This window comes from Rana temporaria, chromosome 9 (genome assembly GCF_905171775.1).
Source record: "Rana temporaria chromosome 9, aRanTem1.1, whole genome shotgun sequence".
Classification (NCBI taxonomy): Eukaryota; Metazoa; Chordata; class Amphibia; order Anura; family Ranidae; genus Rana; species Rana temporaria.
The window spans coordinates 171,677,986-171,692,235 of NC_053497.1; the positions used below are offsets into that span (position 1 = coordinate 171,677,986).

Below are 14,250 nucleotides of genomic sequence, written 5' to 3' on the forward strand. Positions count from 1 at the left end.
TTCTTGTGCATCATCTTTAGAAGAGGCTTCCTTCTGGGACGACAGCCATGTAGACCAATTTGATGGTGTGTGTGGCGTATGGTCTGAGCACTGACAGGCTGAACCCCAACCCCTTCAACCTCTGCAGCAATGCTGGCAGCACTCGTACGTCTATTTCCCAAAGACAACCTCTGGATATGATGCTGAGCACGTGTACTCAACTTCTTTGGTCGACCATGGCGAGGCCTGTTCTGATTGTAACCTGTCTTGTTAAACCGCTGTATTGTCTTGGCCACTGTGCTGCAGCTCAGTTTCAGGGTCTTGGCAATCTTCTTATAGCCTAGGCCATCTTTATGTAGAGAAACAATTTTTTTTGTTCAGATCCTCAAAGAGTTCTTTGCCATGAGGTGCCATGTTGTACTTCCAGTGACCAGTAATAGAGAGTGAGAGCGATAACACTAAATTTAACACACCTGCTCCCCATTCACACCTGGGACCTTGTAACCCTAATGAGTCACATGACACTGGGGAGGGAAAATGGCTAATTTGACCCTATTTGGACATTTTCACTTAAGGGTGTACTCACTTTTGTTGCCAGCGGTTTAGACATTAATGGCTGTGTGTTGAGTTATTTTGAGGGGACAGCAAATTTACACTGTTATACAAGCTGTACACTCACTACACAACATTGTAGCAAATGTGTCATTTCTTCAGTGTTGTCACATGAAAAGATAGAAGAAAACATTTACAAAAATGTGAGGGGGGTACTCACTTTTGTGAGATGCTGTATTTCATGTTGGATAACCCACCCACTTAAATTGTATTGCAGACAGGGGACTGGTTCTCCGGACCTGAGAGATCAGAGGAGTGACACAGAATCCACCGAGCAAATGAGTATCAACAGCTACAAAATGGACTCCAAGAAGAGCACGCCAACAGTTTCAAGGTGATTCTTAAACCCAAAACCCAAAGGGTTCTTCTACCCGAAACTCGTATTTCGGTCTTTGTTGATGCCACAGCGTAAAGCCTAACTCCAGGCAAATGTGTTTTTTAAATGGTGCCTAGGAGGTTGGTAAATGGGGAAAGAAATCAGATCTGGCTACAACACTCCCCTCCTCACTCCTTGATGTTGTCAGTCTTTCGAAGGACATCCTGTCCCATCTGAGGAGGTGTCACCAAGCACCCTGCAATCATACACTCATGCAAAGGGTGGCACTGACATAATGTTGGGAGCACTGCTCCTTGTATCATGTACTACCCTTCGCCAGGAGACCGGCAGAAGAGTAACGTGACCCTGTACATCATGTGACCAGCCTGAATACATATGAACAGGGCTTTTTTTTCTCAGAGAATAGGTTCAGGTCCTCCCCCCTACTGAGTCACCCCTTTTCCTTCCCTTACCCACCTCCAAGCATGATCCTCCCAGCCAGCAACAATAGATCCCCCAGAAACAATAGGTCCCCCTTGGCAAAACTAGGCTCCCAGCAACAAATTACCTCCCAGCAACAACCGCCACCCACAACAACATACTCCCCAACAATAATAGATCCCGCTGTAACAATACAGTAGATCTCCCAGCATCCGGCATCAATAGACCCTCCAGCAGCCAGCAACAATAAAGTTCCTCTCAGCAACAACTGACCCCCTAGCAACATACGATCCTTCCCAGCAAAAAATATCCCCCTAGACCTCCCTAGCAACAAATGATTCCCCAGTGAATGTAAATTCCCCCCCAGCAGCTGGAATCAGTAGACCCTCCAGCACACCCCTGCACCCCATCAAATGCTGGAGGTGCAAGAACTGCGTTCCACGCCATGTACCTGCTGGGGGAAAAAAAGCCCTGCAACTGAAAAAGGTAGGTATAAAACAAAATAAAGCATAACCTACTGCTGAAAGGGTCTTTATGGGGAGGGGGAAGCCAACAATTACCGTATTTATCGGGGTATAGCGCGCACCCCTAAAGTTGCCCCAAATTCCTGTGGAATTTTTTTTTTTTGTACTTACAGTTTTGGTGTCTTGCGCGGCGTCCATCGGCGGCCTCGTCAGGTCCGGCGTCCGTCTGCGGCTTTGGGTGTCCTCTTCGTCGGGTCCGGCGTCCTTCTGCGGCGTCCTCCCCGCTCGTTTCCCGCGCCGAGTTTGAATACTGCGCCAACATATACAGAGCGCAATACACTCGTGTATCGTCGGGCAGGCTCGGCAACTCTCGCTCTGATGTCCTGTACGTCCAGGACGTCAGCGCGAGAGTACCCGAGACTGCCCGACAATACACGAGTGTACTGCGCTCGGTATATGTCGGCGCAGTATTCAGGCGCGGGAAAGCGGGTATCGGCGTATACCGCGCACCCACGATTTTGCCCTGATTTTCAGGGCAAAAAAGTGTGCGGTATACGTCGATAAATATGGTACAATATTTGCCAAACGTGCCTGGAGTCCCACCAACAAGTCATATTTTATAGGTACTGCTATGTAGCCACAGGCATAAAAATGTATAATTATAATTTAGCTACCTCCTAAGAGTATCCAGAAAACATGAATAGTGGGTGGTGGTTTTTACCCCTTGAAGTAGAAAAAAAAGTGGGAGTTCGGAAGTTGGGCCAATGTCTCTGAATCTACCTGATAGGGGGGTGGCTGGAGAGAAGTTCAGGTTCACTTTAAACACCTCCACCTCTACCTCCTCCTCCTCCTCCTCCTCCTCCTCTTCCTCTTCCTCCACCTCCTCCTCCTCCTTATTTTAGTCTCCTTAGCTCGTCAGAGTGAATGACCTTTTTCCTTTCCTATTTTATGCCTCTTTTTTTTTATTTTTTATCTTTGGCACTGTAAAAAATTCTATTGATTGAGTAAAAAGTAAAATGTGTTCCTTTTTGATCCTTAGAAAGAATTCCATGGACAAAGATGGAAAGAGAAGTTCTGGTCCAAGCGGTGCCAAAGTGGATACGCTCACTATTCCCACCCGGACCAGAGAATTTCACCAATCTGATTCTGAAGGAGTAGGTTTCTAGACAAGATATTTTATTACAGCCTGTACAACAAAAAAATCTTACATTTTGACTTCTATTTAGGCCAGGTTCACACCTATGCGAATTGAGTGCGGCTTAAACCGCATCCAATACGCAGAACATTTCTAAATACATTGTTTTCAATGAGGCTGGTTCACATATGTGCGATGCATTTGCACTGCGCATTGCAGTAAAACCGTATGCATCTTTTAGGCATTGCGGTGCGGCTCAGGTGCGAATTCAAGCCCATTATCTTCTATGGGTACGCAGCTGATTCGCAGATGTGTTCAGTTCTCTTCAGGAATTTCTCTCATTCAGCTCAATAGACTTCTCCCCCACTCCCCTCTCACCCGTAACTTCTCCTAGGTCTCCAAATTCGCATCTAAAATGTTGCTAATCTACTGAACACTTCTCTTATCTCTCTGCAGAGATAAGAGAGCTGAAATTCGCACCGCACTAGTGTGATTCCGGCCTAAAAGTAAAACGCCAACCAAAATGTTTGTTTTTGAAAAAAATAAAATGGGTTAGAACCTCTGAACTTTTTATTGCCATCTGTTTCTCATTTTGGGCCCTTCTCACTACTTCTAAAATATCTAACCGAAAAGAAGGGGTTGGAAATTTCCCTTTTTTATAGGCAAGCAGGCAGCAGTAAAAACCTACTTTCTAGTAGAGCGGAGAAGGTTGTCACCCCATCTCTTTCTCCATTGCAAAGTTTTCATCCCACTTCTTTCTTGATCATTGATGTCGGGTCCCTTGGGGCATTGTAGCCATGGGAATGACCCCCAGAGGCAGAGGCATGATTGGATTTGTAGTTTCACCACAGCTGGAGTGCCAAAGTTGCCTATTCCAGCCATGGGTGTCCGCAGAACTTTTTTTAGGGGGGGGCAGCATAATTTTAGGGTCACCCATGCACCGCCCCTTTTCGACAATGTCATTATCATGGTCAGAGACTGCAGGTGAGGCACAGTCCCTAGGATAAGTAATGGCCGATAGGCCCTCTCACCAGACCCAGTGAAACTACAGCAGTGATCCCTCTGCCAGGACGATATCTCAATCTGGGTCCCCCTGGGGCGACTCTGGTCAGTAGTGTAGTAAGTCTGTACCCTGGCAGTGGCTCTCTCTCTCTCTCTCTCTCTCTCTCTCTCTCTCTCTCTCTCTCTCTCTCTCTCTCTCTCTCTCTCTCTCTCTTCCGCCCAGTATGCGCCTCTTTCTTCTCTAGCACTCACTCCCTCAGCTTTTTACCAGGCTGCAATCTCTCGCTTGATCGAGCTGTAGCCTCCTCCCTGTGGAAAATGGAGACACCAGTCTTCGGGACTACATGTCCCATGATGCTCTCCTCTCCTAGTCTCCTTTGATTGATAACTGAGGGCCAATGGGGAAGGAATGGAGTGGGCAGGAAGCTGGGTTGCAAACTTGGTGAGAGCCGCTGTCTCTTCTCCCTAACAGGAGAAAGGGGGGGGGCGAATGGAGGAAACCTCTGACAGCCTCGTCTTTCTTCTGTCACAGCGCTGCCGAGTTCTCTGCTGGACTGAGCAGGGAAAAGAGCCCGCAGTCACACTGCACTGATGGGGGGGCTTGACAGCACCTTGATGGTGTCACCTGACTGACGGGGGGGCCCCTGCACTTTCCCTAAAGAAGCTGGTCCTTGAGCCCATGCTGCCCCGTAACTGGGGGCCCCATGATGGCACTGAGAGTGATGGATACACAGGGGAGGCAGTCTGCCTCCTACCTACTTGATGCCTGTTTACCTGCACTGTCATCGTTGTAGGGGCCCCAGAGCATTTCTTTGCCCAGGGGCCCATGATGCTATTAAGATTCCCGTGCTAGTAACAATGTACTTAAAAACTGTTGTCAGCTTCAGGCATAAACCTCCTCTGCAGTCCACCAGAGTCAGGAGCAGGCTCCCCATGGTTGTGCCAGGGCCGTTTGAAGGAATTTGGGGGCCCCAAGCAAAATGGCCCCCAAGCACCCCCCCCCCGCATGCAAAGCCTACGTTGGCGCTACACTAAAAAAAAATTATATTCTTACCTCCCCTTCTTCCCTGTAGGCTGCCGCTGTAGCGTGGCCGAGCTCCTCTTCCCCCTGCCTCTTCCACAGTCCCCTATCTGATAGTGCACTTCCTGTCAGTCTGGCTGGGAACAGGAAACTGAATCTTCTGTACCACGCGTGGTACCCGGCCGGACTGACAGGACTCCAGGTGGAAGGAAGAGGAGCTTGGCTACATCTTGGGAAGGGGAAGTTGGGGGCCCCAGGCCAGCTCGGGGCCCCAAGCAATTGTTTGTTTTGCCTGTCCTGTAGCGACGGCCTGGTTGTGACCTGCTCCACATCCAGCTTACCACTCAGAAAAGTAGCTGCTTACCATAAAAGCCAAAAATAGGTTTATTGAAATGACCAATGCTCAGCCCCTATGATTATTATAGAAGAAGGATTGAAACACATTAAGGTTGGTTGTGCCAGGTGGACTAGTCTTTGCAATGGTCGTTTCAATACACCCAACTTTGGGTTTTATAGTGAGCAGATACTTTTCCTCTTTTTTTTTTTTCCTCTAAAGACTGGTAGGCTAGAATTTAAAAGTAGTCAACATTTTTTGTTTACTACCGAGTCTGTATAATTATTTTTTTCACATTGTGTCATTTTTAAGCCTTGATGAAGGAAGGCAGAGCTACAGCTCCCGAAATGTGATGACTTAAACACATCTTTCATTGGAATAGACTTGTATCTGGACTTGAATATCATGCTGTGACACTTCAGGTCTAGATTCACACTCGTCTCTAACACAACCCATGGTGACCATGGCCCATCTAGGTGTCCCCGGCAGCCCAGGGCCCATGTAGGTGTCCCCGGCATCCCAGGGCCCATGTAGGTGTCCCCGGCATCCCAGGGCCCATGTAGGTGTCCCCGGCAGCCCAGGGCCCATGTAGGTGTCCCCGGCAGCCCAGGGCCCATGTAGGTGTCCCCGGCAGCCCAGGGCCCATGTAGGTGTCCCCGGCAGCCCAGGGCCCATGTAGGTGTCCCCGGCAGCCCAGGGCCCATGTAGGTGTCCCCGGCAGCCCAGGGCCCATGTAGGTGTCCCCGGCAGCCCAGGGCCCATGTAGGTGTCCCCGGCAGCCCAGGGCCCATGTAGGTGTCCCCGGCAGCCCAGGGCCCATGTAGGTGTCCCCGGCAGCCCAGGGCCCATGTAGGTGTCCCCGGCAGCCCAGGGCCCATGTAGGTGTCCCCGGCAGCCCAGGGCCCATGTAGGTGTCTCGGGCAGCCCAGGGCCCATGTAGGTGTCTCGGGCAGCCCAGGGCCCTTGTAGGTGTCTCCGGCAGCCCAGGGCCCATGTAGGTGTCCCCGGCAGCCCAGGGCCCATGTAGGTGTCTCGGGCAGCCCAGGGCCCACCTGCCACAAACCTGACTAGAGCAGCTTCAATTTCCTACTGATTTGAATTTGTATGAATTTGATGGGATTTGGACTCTCTTCAAAGTTAGAAGAAAAAGCAAGGGTCAGTTCTACTGTTTACTTTTTGGACTTGGCTGAATATTCTTGTAATAAAATAATCTTTGCATTTTAATTTAGGAGTCTCGCATTGGGAATCGGAGTGCAGGCTCTGCGGACGAGAGCGATACTTTATTTAAGAAGAATCCTCGCAGTGTCATGAAGCCATCAGGTCTGAAATGTTTTTATGTCTTCTGTACTAATGTGTGGGGCAGTTGACAGACTGACCATGAATATGAGAGTTATGCTATCAGTCAATATTAAGTATATATGAGCACTGGGAAGAATTCCTTTTTACAGGGTAAAATAACAGCTAAAGTGAATGCTAAGAGAAGCAGATATAAAGGTACAGAATGAACGAGATGCTCGTATTGCAAAACGCTCGTTAACCACGTTACTCGCAATCCGAGGTTCCACTGTAATATGAGCACAGCGCATCCCTCTATAGTGTGTGCTTGTCTCAATCCAGAGTACTAAGTGTCATTTCTGTCTGATGCCTTGCTTGTCTGCTATCTGCATGTTTTCCCGTCACCAAGAGAAAAAATGTGACCCGTTGGGTAACTCCAGCACACAGCCTGTGATTGACAGCCTCCGTTCTGTTTCTGTGTGCAGTGTAAAGGGAGGGGGGCTCTTCCCTCCCCTCCCCTCCAATCAGCTCTGACTGAGCTCTGCTTTCTGAGAGCTCAGAAAAGCTGTATAAATCCTTGACTTTGGCTGTAGGGAAGAGAAGACAGCAGATTAACAGGTACAACTTACGTAGGAGGATTTGTTCCATCTCTGTGTGAGGCCAGTCACTTCACTGGGTATATGTAAGGGGCTACAAGCACTTTGACCATTTGTCAACTTTAATGGCATCTTAGTCTGTAGGGTTCAATATTGAGTTGGCCCACACTTTGCAGCTACAACAGCTTCAACTCTTCTGGGAAGACCGTCTATGGGAATGTTTGACCATTCTTCCAGAAGAGCAATTTGTGAGGTCAGGCACTGATGTTGGATGAGAAGGCCTGGCTCACAGTCTCCGCTTTAATTCATCCCAAAGGTGTTCTATCGGGTTGAGGTCAGGCAAGTCAAGTTCCTCCACCCCAAGCTTGTTCACCCATGTCTTTATGGACCTTGCTTTGTACACTGGTCCAAATCATTTGGTGGAGGGGGGATTATGGTGTGGGGTTGTTTTTCAGGGGTTGGGCTTGGCCCTTTAGTTCTAGTGAAGGGAACTCTTAAAGTGACAGCATACCAAGACCGTTTCATGCTGCCAACTTTGTGGGAACAGTTTGGGGGCGGCCCCTTCCTGTTCCAATAATATGACTACAAAAAAAAGGGGGGGGGGGTTATTGGGACTTTAAATGAGATGCGTTTTTAAACAAACAGTGGTATAAGCAAAATAGTAAACGTTTATAACCAGGCTCATACTTGCCACCCAAACAGCAAGCCAAATTCAACTGTCTAACTGTATATGTTAAAAGCAAAGGATTGGTTGCACACATTTGCAAGTACATGAGTAAGCTGCAGAGCCCGCGCCAAGGCTCTCTGCGATCTGCAGTCCTAACTAAACTTTTGAAGTCTCCTCAATGGAGGCATGTAAAGACTGAGAAAACTGGGGTTGGGACTTTAAATGAGGCGTATGAAAAACCCCAGTTTTCTTTGTACCATATAGGGATGGAGATGCGTTTTGTTGATACCCTTATACTACTATGCGTTTTTTTCCAGTGCTCTTCACCACAATACCAAGCATAGGTGGAGGCGGGGACACACCCCTAGTCACCTGTCCTCCATCTACCCATCAGTCTTTACATGCCTCCATTGAGGAGACTTCAAAAGTTTAGTTAGGACTGCAGATCGCAGAGAGCCTTGGCGCGGGCTCTGCAGCTTACTCATGTACTTGCAAATGCGTGCAACCAATCCTTTGCTTTTAACATATACAGTTAGACAGTTGAATTTGGCTTGCTGTTTGGGTGGCAAGTATGAGCCTGGTTATAAACGTTTACTATTTTGCTTATACCACTGTTTGTTTAGAAACGCATCTCATTTAAAGTCCCAAAACCCCCCCCCCCTTTTTTTTTGTATCCAATAGGGATGGAGGCGTGTGTTTTTCATACGCCTCATTTAAAGTCCCAACCCCAGTTTTTAATAATATGACTGCACACCAGTGCACAAAGCAAGGTCCATAAAGACACGGATGAGCGAGTTTGGGGTGGGGAAACTTGACTGGCCTGACCTCAACCTGATTTATTTACCGTATACACTCGAGTTTAAGCCGACCCGAATATAAGCCGAGGCACCTTGGACCAGATTCACAGATGTCTGCGGCGGCGTAACGTATCGTCTTTACGTTACACCGCCACAAGTTTTCAGCGCAAGTGCCTGATTCACCAAGCACTTGCGTGTAAACTTACGGCGGTGTAACGTAAAGCCGTCCGGCGCAGGCCCGCCTAATTCAAATGGGGCGTGTACCATTTAAATTAGGCGCATTCCCGTGCCGAACGTACTGCGCATGCTCCGTTTTGAAATTTCCTGCCATGCTTTGCGCAAAATGACGTTGCCCCGATGTAATGTTTTGAATGGCGACGTGCGTAACGTACTTTCGTATTCCCAGACGACTTGCGCAAAAAAAAAAAAAAATTTGAAATTCGACGTGGGAACGACGGCCATACTTTAACATGGGCTGTCTATTGTTACACCACCTCAATAGCAGCCGTACTTTTGCGACGCGAAAAGACGACTAGCGACGACGTAACGAACGCGCGTATCTTCGTGGATCGCCGTAAAAGCCAATTTGCATACAACGCTGGAAAACTACACGAACTCCACCCAGCGGCGGCCGAAGTATTGCATCCTAAGATCCGAAGGCGTACGAAGCCGTACGCCTGTTGGATCTTGGCTAAATGCCGTCGTATCTTTGTTTGTGAATTACAAATTAAGATACGACGCGGCAAATTTGAAAGTACGCCGGAGTATGAGCAGATACTCCGGCGTACTTAGTCTGTGAATCTGGCCCCTTATTTTACCACCAAAAAACTGGGAAAACTTATTGACTCGAGTATAGGCCTAGGGTGGGAAATGCAGCAGCTACTGTAAGTGGGAAAGAGGGTTAACCATGCCCATCTGCAGCCTCACTCATTTACCTTTGATATCCCGCTGTGACATGCTGCAGTTGGCGGTCGTCCATTGTAACAAAGCCTCGCCTCCTCCTTGTCCGTGATAGACGGAACACTGATCTCAGAATTGTATCAGTGTTCAGTGTTCCGTCCATCGCGGACAAGGAGGAGGCGGGGCTTTGTTACAATGGACGGCCCCGACTGCAGCATGACACAGGGATACTCGATTATAAGCCGGAGGGGGCTTTTTCATCAAAAAATGTGCTGAAAAAGTCGCCTTGTACTCGAGTATATACGGTATATATAATTTCATATTTTTATTTTTTATTTTATTTTTTTAACACTATTTCATTAGATCATTGACAATTTAGAACTATACATTAATCTGGTGTGTATTTATTTTTTATGTACATTTTAGATTACAGCAAGTCCACCATAGATTTGCGCCCAGAAGAGAAGGTCAAAGAAGAAAGATTCATGGGGGATCGAAGCAAGTCTGTTCCCGGGCTGAATGTGGAAATGGTTTGTATTGTGCATTTCCTGTATACTCGCTCTGTGCGATTTCTCTGCACGCTATAAATTAATAAAATCTCAGAAAAAACAATATTCCTCCCAGGCTCAGTAGGATGAAGACAATCTCGGTTTGCCATTCTCCACAGTTGTATGTTGTCTTGGCACTGCGTTTCTTAACCACTTAAGACCCGGACCTTTAGGCAGCTAAAGGACCCGGCCAGGTTTTGCGATTCGGCACTGCGTCGCTTTAACAGACAATTGCACGGTCGTGCGACGTGGCTCCCAAACAAAATTGGCGTCCTTTTTTCCCTACATATAGAGCTTTCTTTTGGTGGTATTTGATCACCTCTGCGGTTTTTATTTTTTGCGCTATAAACAAAAATAGAGCGACAATTTTGAAAAAAATGAATAATTTTTACTTTTTACCATAATAAATATCCCCCAAAAACATATATATAAAAAAAAAATGTCCTCAGTTTAGGCCGATACGTATTCTTCTACATATTTTTTGTAAAAAAAAAATCGCAATAAGCGTTTGATTGGTTTGCGCAAAAGTTATAGCGTTTACAAAATAGGGGGTATTTTTATGGCATTTTTAGTAATATTTTTTTTTTACTAGTAATGGCGGCGAACAGCGTTTTTTTTTTTTTTTTTTGGTACTGCGACATTATGGCGGACACTTTTGACACATTTTTGGGACCATTGGCATTTTTATAGCGATCAGTGCTATAAAAATGCATTGATTACTGTAAAAATGCCACTGGCAGTGAAGGGGTCGTCCATTGTAACAAAGCCCCGCCTCCTCCTTGTCTGTGATCGAACATCCCTGGTGGCGGGGAAGGGGTTAAGTATGTTCCCTGGGTGTGTTCTAACTGTAGGGGGGGTGGCCTCACTAGGGGAAATTACTGATCTTATGTTCATACATTGTATACATTGAAGATCAGCATTTCTCTCCCTGACAGGACCGGGAGCTGTGGGTTTACAACCACAGCTCCCGATCCTCGCTCTGTAACGAGCGATCACTTGTGCCTGGCGGCGATCGTGCCCGCCGGGCATGGGAGTCGGGGGCGAGCGGGGGATGTGCCCCTAGTGGCCTGCGCGAGAGCCGACGTTCTATTATGTGCTCTCGTGCAGGGGAGCAGACTTGCCGCCGTAAAACGACGGTGGGCGGTCGGCAAGCAGTTAACCACTTAAGGCCCGGACCAAAATGCAGGTAAAGGACCAGGCCCCTTTTTGCGATTCGGCACTGCGTAGCTTTAACTGACAATTGTGCCGCCACAGTGAAGAACGGGGAAGCTGTGTTAACACACAACTCTCCCCGTTCTTCAACTCCGGGGACCGATCGCGGAACTCCAGCGGCGATCGGGTCCCGAGGTCCCATCATGGAGCTTCGGACCGGGTCGCAGGCGCGCTCCCGCGACCCACGGCTGGGCACTAGCACAGGACGTACCTGTACGTGCGTGTGCCATTCTGCCGACGTAAATGTGCAGAAGGCGGTCCTTAAGTGGTTAAAGGGGTTGTAAAGGTACAATTGTTTTTTTTTTGTCCCTAAATATCTTCCTTTACCTTAGTGCAGTCCTCCTCCACTTACCTCATCCTTCCATTTTGCTTTTAAATGTCCTTATTTCTTCTGAGAAATCCTCACTTCCTGTTCTTCTGTCTGTAACTCCACACAGTAATGCGAGGCTTTCTCCCTGGTGTGGAGTGTCGTGCTCGCCCCCTCCCTTGGACTACGGGAGAGTCGGGACGCTCTCTACGTTGCAGATAGAGAAAGGAGCTGTGTGTTAGTGGGCGTCCTGACTCTCCTGTAGCCCAAGGGAGGGGGCGAGCACGACACTCCACACCAGGGAGAAAGCCTTGCATTACTGTGTGGAGTTACAGACAGAAGAACAGGAAGTGATTTATTCCATGGTACTTTGATACAGCCTTTCACCAACAAAAATGGTTGTTGACCACCTGCTGCTTTTTTGTTCATTTTCACCATTTTTGTTTTTAATAGGATGAGGAAGATGAAGATATTGATAATTTGGTGGAAATCCATCGTTTGAACGCAGGAAGAGGCAGCTTGCGCAGTGGGACATCCACGGTTGGAACCACATTTTTTATTTTAAATATAAACATTTAGCAAAGGGTGCGCGTCCGTAGAATGGCTATTTCAGAATTGTGTGTTTTTTATTTTAGTGTAGGCGGCATTAGTTGTGTAGCTTCCATGGTGTTTTATGAAACATTAACCCCTTCCATACCAGGGGGCACTTACGCACCTTCCTGCCCAAGCCAATTTTCAGCTTTCAGCGCTGTCACACTTTGAATGACAATTGCGCGGTCATGCTACGCTGTAGCCAAACACATTTTTTTATCATTTTGTTCCCACAAATAGAGCTTTCTTTTGGTGGTATTTGATCACCTCTGCGATTTTTTTTTTTTTTTGCGCAACCACTAAAAAGACAGAACATTTTGAAAAAATTAAGTTTTTATTTTTTCCTGTTAATTTTTTTGGTAAATAAGTACGTTTTCTACTTCGATTACAGCACCGGTGAGGCGGCACCATTGGACACTGATAGGCGGCACTGATGGGCACTGATAGGCAGCGCTGGTATGCGGCACTGATGGGCACTCAGGTGGCACTGATGGGCACTCAGGTGGCACTGATGGGCACTCATAGGTGGCACTGGGCACTCATAGGCGGCACAGATGGGCGGCACTTATGGGTGGCACTGATGGGTACTTATGGGTGGCACAGATGGGCACTGGGCATGGATGGGCACTGTGGGGTGGCACAGATGGGCACTGATAGGTGGGCACTGGGCATGGATGGGCACTGTGGGGTGGCACTGATGGACACTGTGGGGTGGCACTGATGGACACTGTGGGGTGGCACTGATGGACACTGAAGGGTCCATGTTGCCAGTCAGTGCCCATATGTGGGCACTGATTGGCGTCTATTCAAATTTTTTTTTTTTTTACTGCCCTTTTTTTTTTTCTGCCCTTCCCTGGTGGTCCAGTGTGGGCATCCGAGGGGGGCTGCGCTGATAAACAATCAGCGCGAACCCCCCCTGTCAGGAGAGCCGCCGATCGGCTCTCCTCTACTCGCGTCTTTCAGACGCGAGTGAGGAAGAGCCATCAACGGCTCTTCCTGTTTACATCGTGATCAGACGTGATTGAACATGGCTGATCACGTGGTAAGGCGGAGGCTCTTTACCAAGATCAGAGATGCAGGGTGTCAGATTGACACCCCGCATCACCGATCGCCACGCTGCACGCGCCGGCATGAAATCCTGCAGGACGTCAATTCACAACCACTTCCCGGACGTCAATTGTCCATTGACCGGCGGGAAGTGGTTAAACCATGTATTAGTATTGGGGATGGGCCGAACACCCCCTCGTTCGGTTCGCATCAGAACATGCGAACAGGCAAAAAGCTTGTGCAAACATGCAAACCCTATTAAAGTCTATGGGACACGAACATGAAAAATCACAAGTGCTCATTTTAAAGGCTAATATGCAAGTTATTGTCATAAAAAGGGTTTGGGGGCCCGGGTCCTGCCCCAGGGGACATGTATCAATGCAAAAAAAAAAATGTTTATCGTTTTTTTAGGAGCAGTGATTTTAATAATGCTTGAAGTGAAACAATAAAAATGTAATATTCCTTTAAATATCGTGCCTGGGGGGTCCCCTTAGTCTGCCTGTATAGTGGCGCATCTGTGCAATGTATAGAACATTGCCGCAGCAAAATTACATTTTTAAAGGAAAAAAATAATATATATAAACATGCTTGTGACTGTAACGTATTGCCGGCTCCCAGCAATATAGATGAAAAACCTATGAAAAAATAGGCGTGGGTCCCCCGTCCATACCAGGCCCATTGACGTTGCGTCACGTGATGTCAGAGGGGGGTGGGGTTCACTCGGTTATGTCGCCGGGTGGCCCTACCCTTGCCTATATAACAGCTGTCACAGTCAAGAGACAGCAGTCGCTGGGAGGCCTCCCATCGAGGCAGAGTTTTTTTTTTTTTATGTTCACGTCCATCAGGCGGCGAGATTGAAGATGGGTGGACATTGCGGGACACTTTTTTTTTTTTTTTTTCTATTTTATTAAAGGATTTGTCAAAAACTGTCTATTGTGGATTTTACTTTTTGACACCTTTTTTTGGTGAATGGGTAGGGGTACAATGTACCCGATAACCATTCACA

At 47.8% G+C, this 14,250-nt stretch overlaps 1 protein-coding gene across 1 annotated transcript in view; it reads left to right on the forward strand.

The window, feature by feature from the left end:
* Nucleotides 1-14,250, forward strand: part of SYTL4 (synaptotagmin like 4) — a 90,481-nt gene that overhangs the window by 61,428 nt on the left and 14,803 nt on the right. The window contains exons 6-10 of the mRNA XM_040325017.1: nt 809-925; nt 2,852-2,966; nt 6,534-6,624; nt 9,966-10,069; nt 12,060-12,146. Coding sequence (XP_040180951.1) covers nt 809-925; nt 2,852-2,966; nt 6,534-6,624; nt 9,966-10,069; nt 12,060-12,146 — 514 coding nt within the window. The remainder of the gene's footprint in view (nt 1-808; nt 926-2,851; nt 2,967-6,533; nt 6,625-9,965; nt 10,070-12,059; nt 12,147-14,250) is intronic.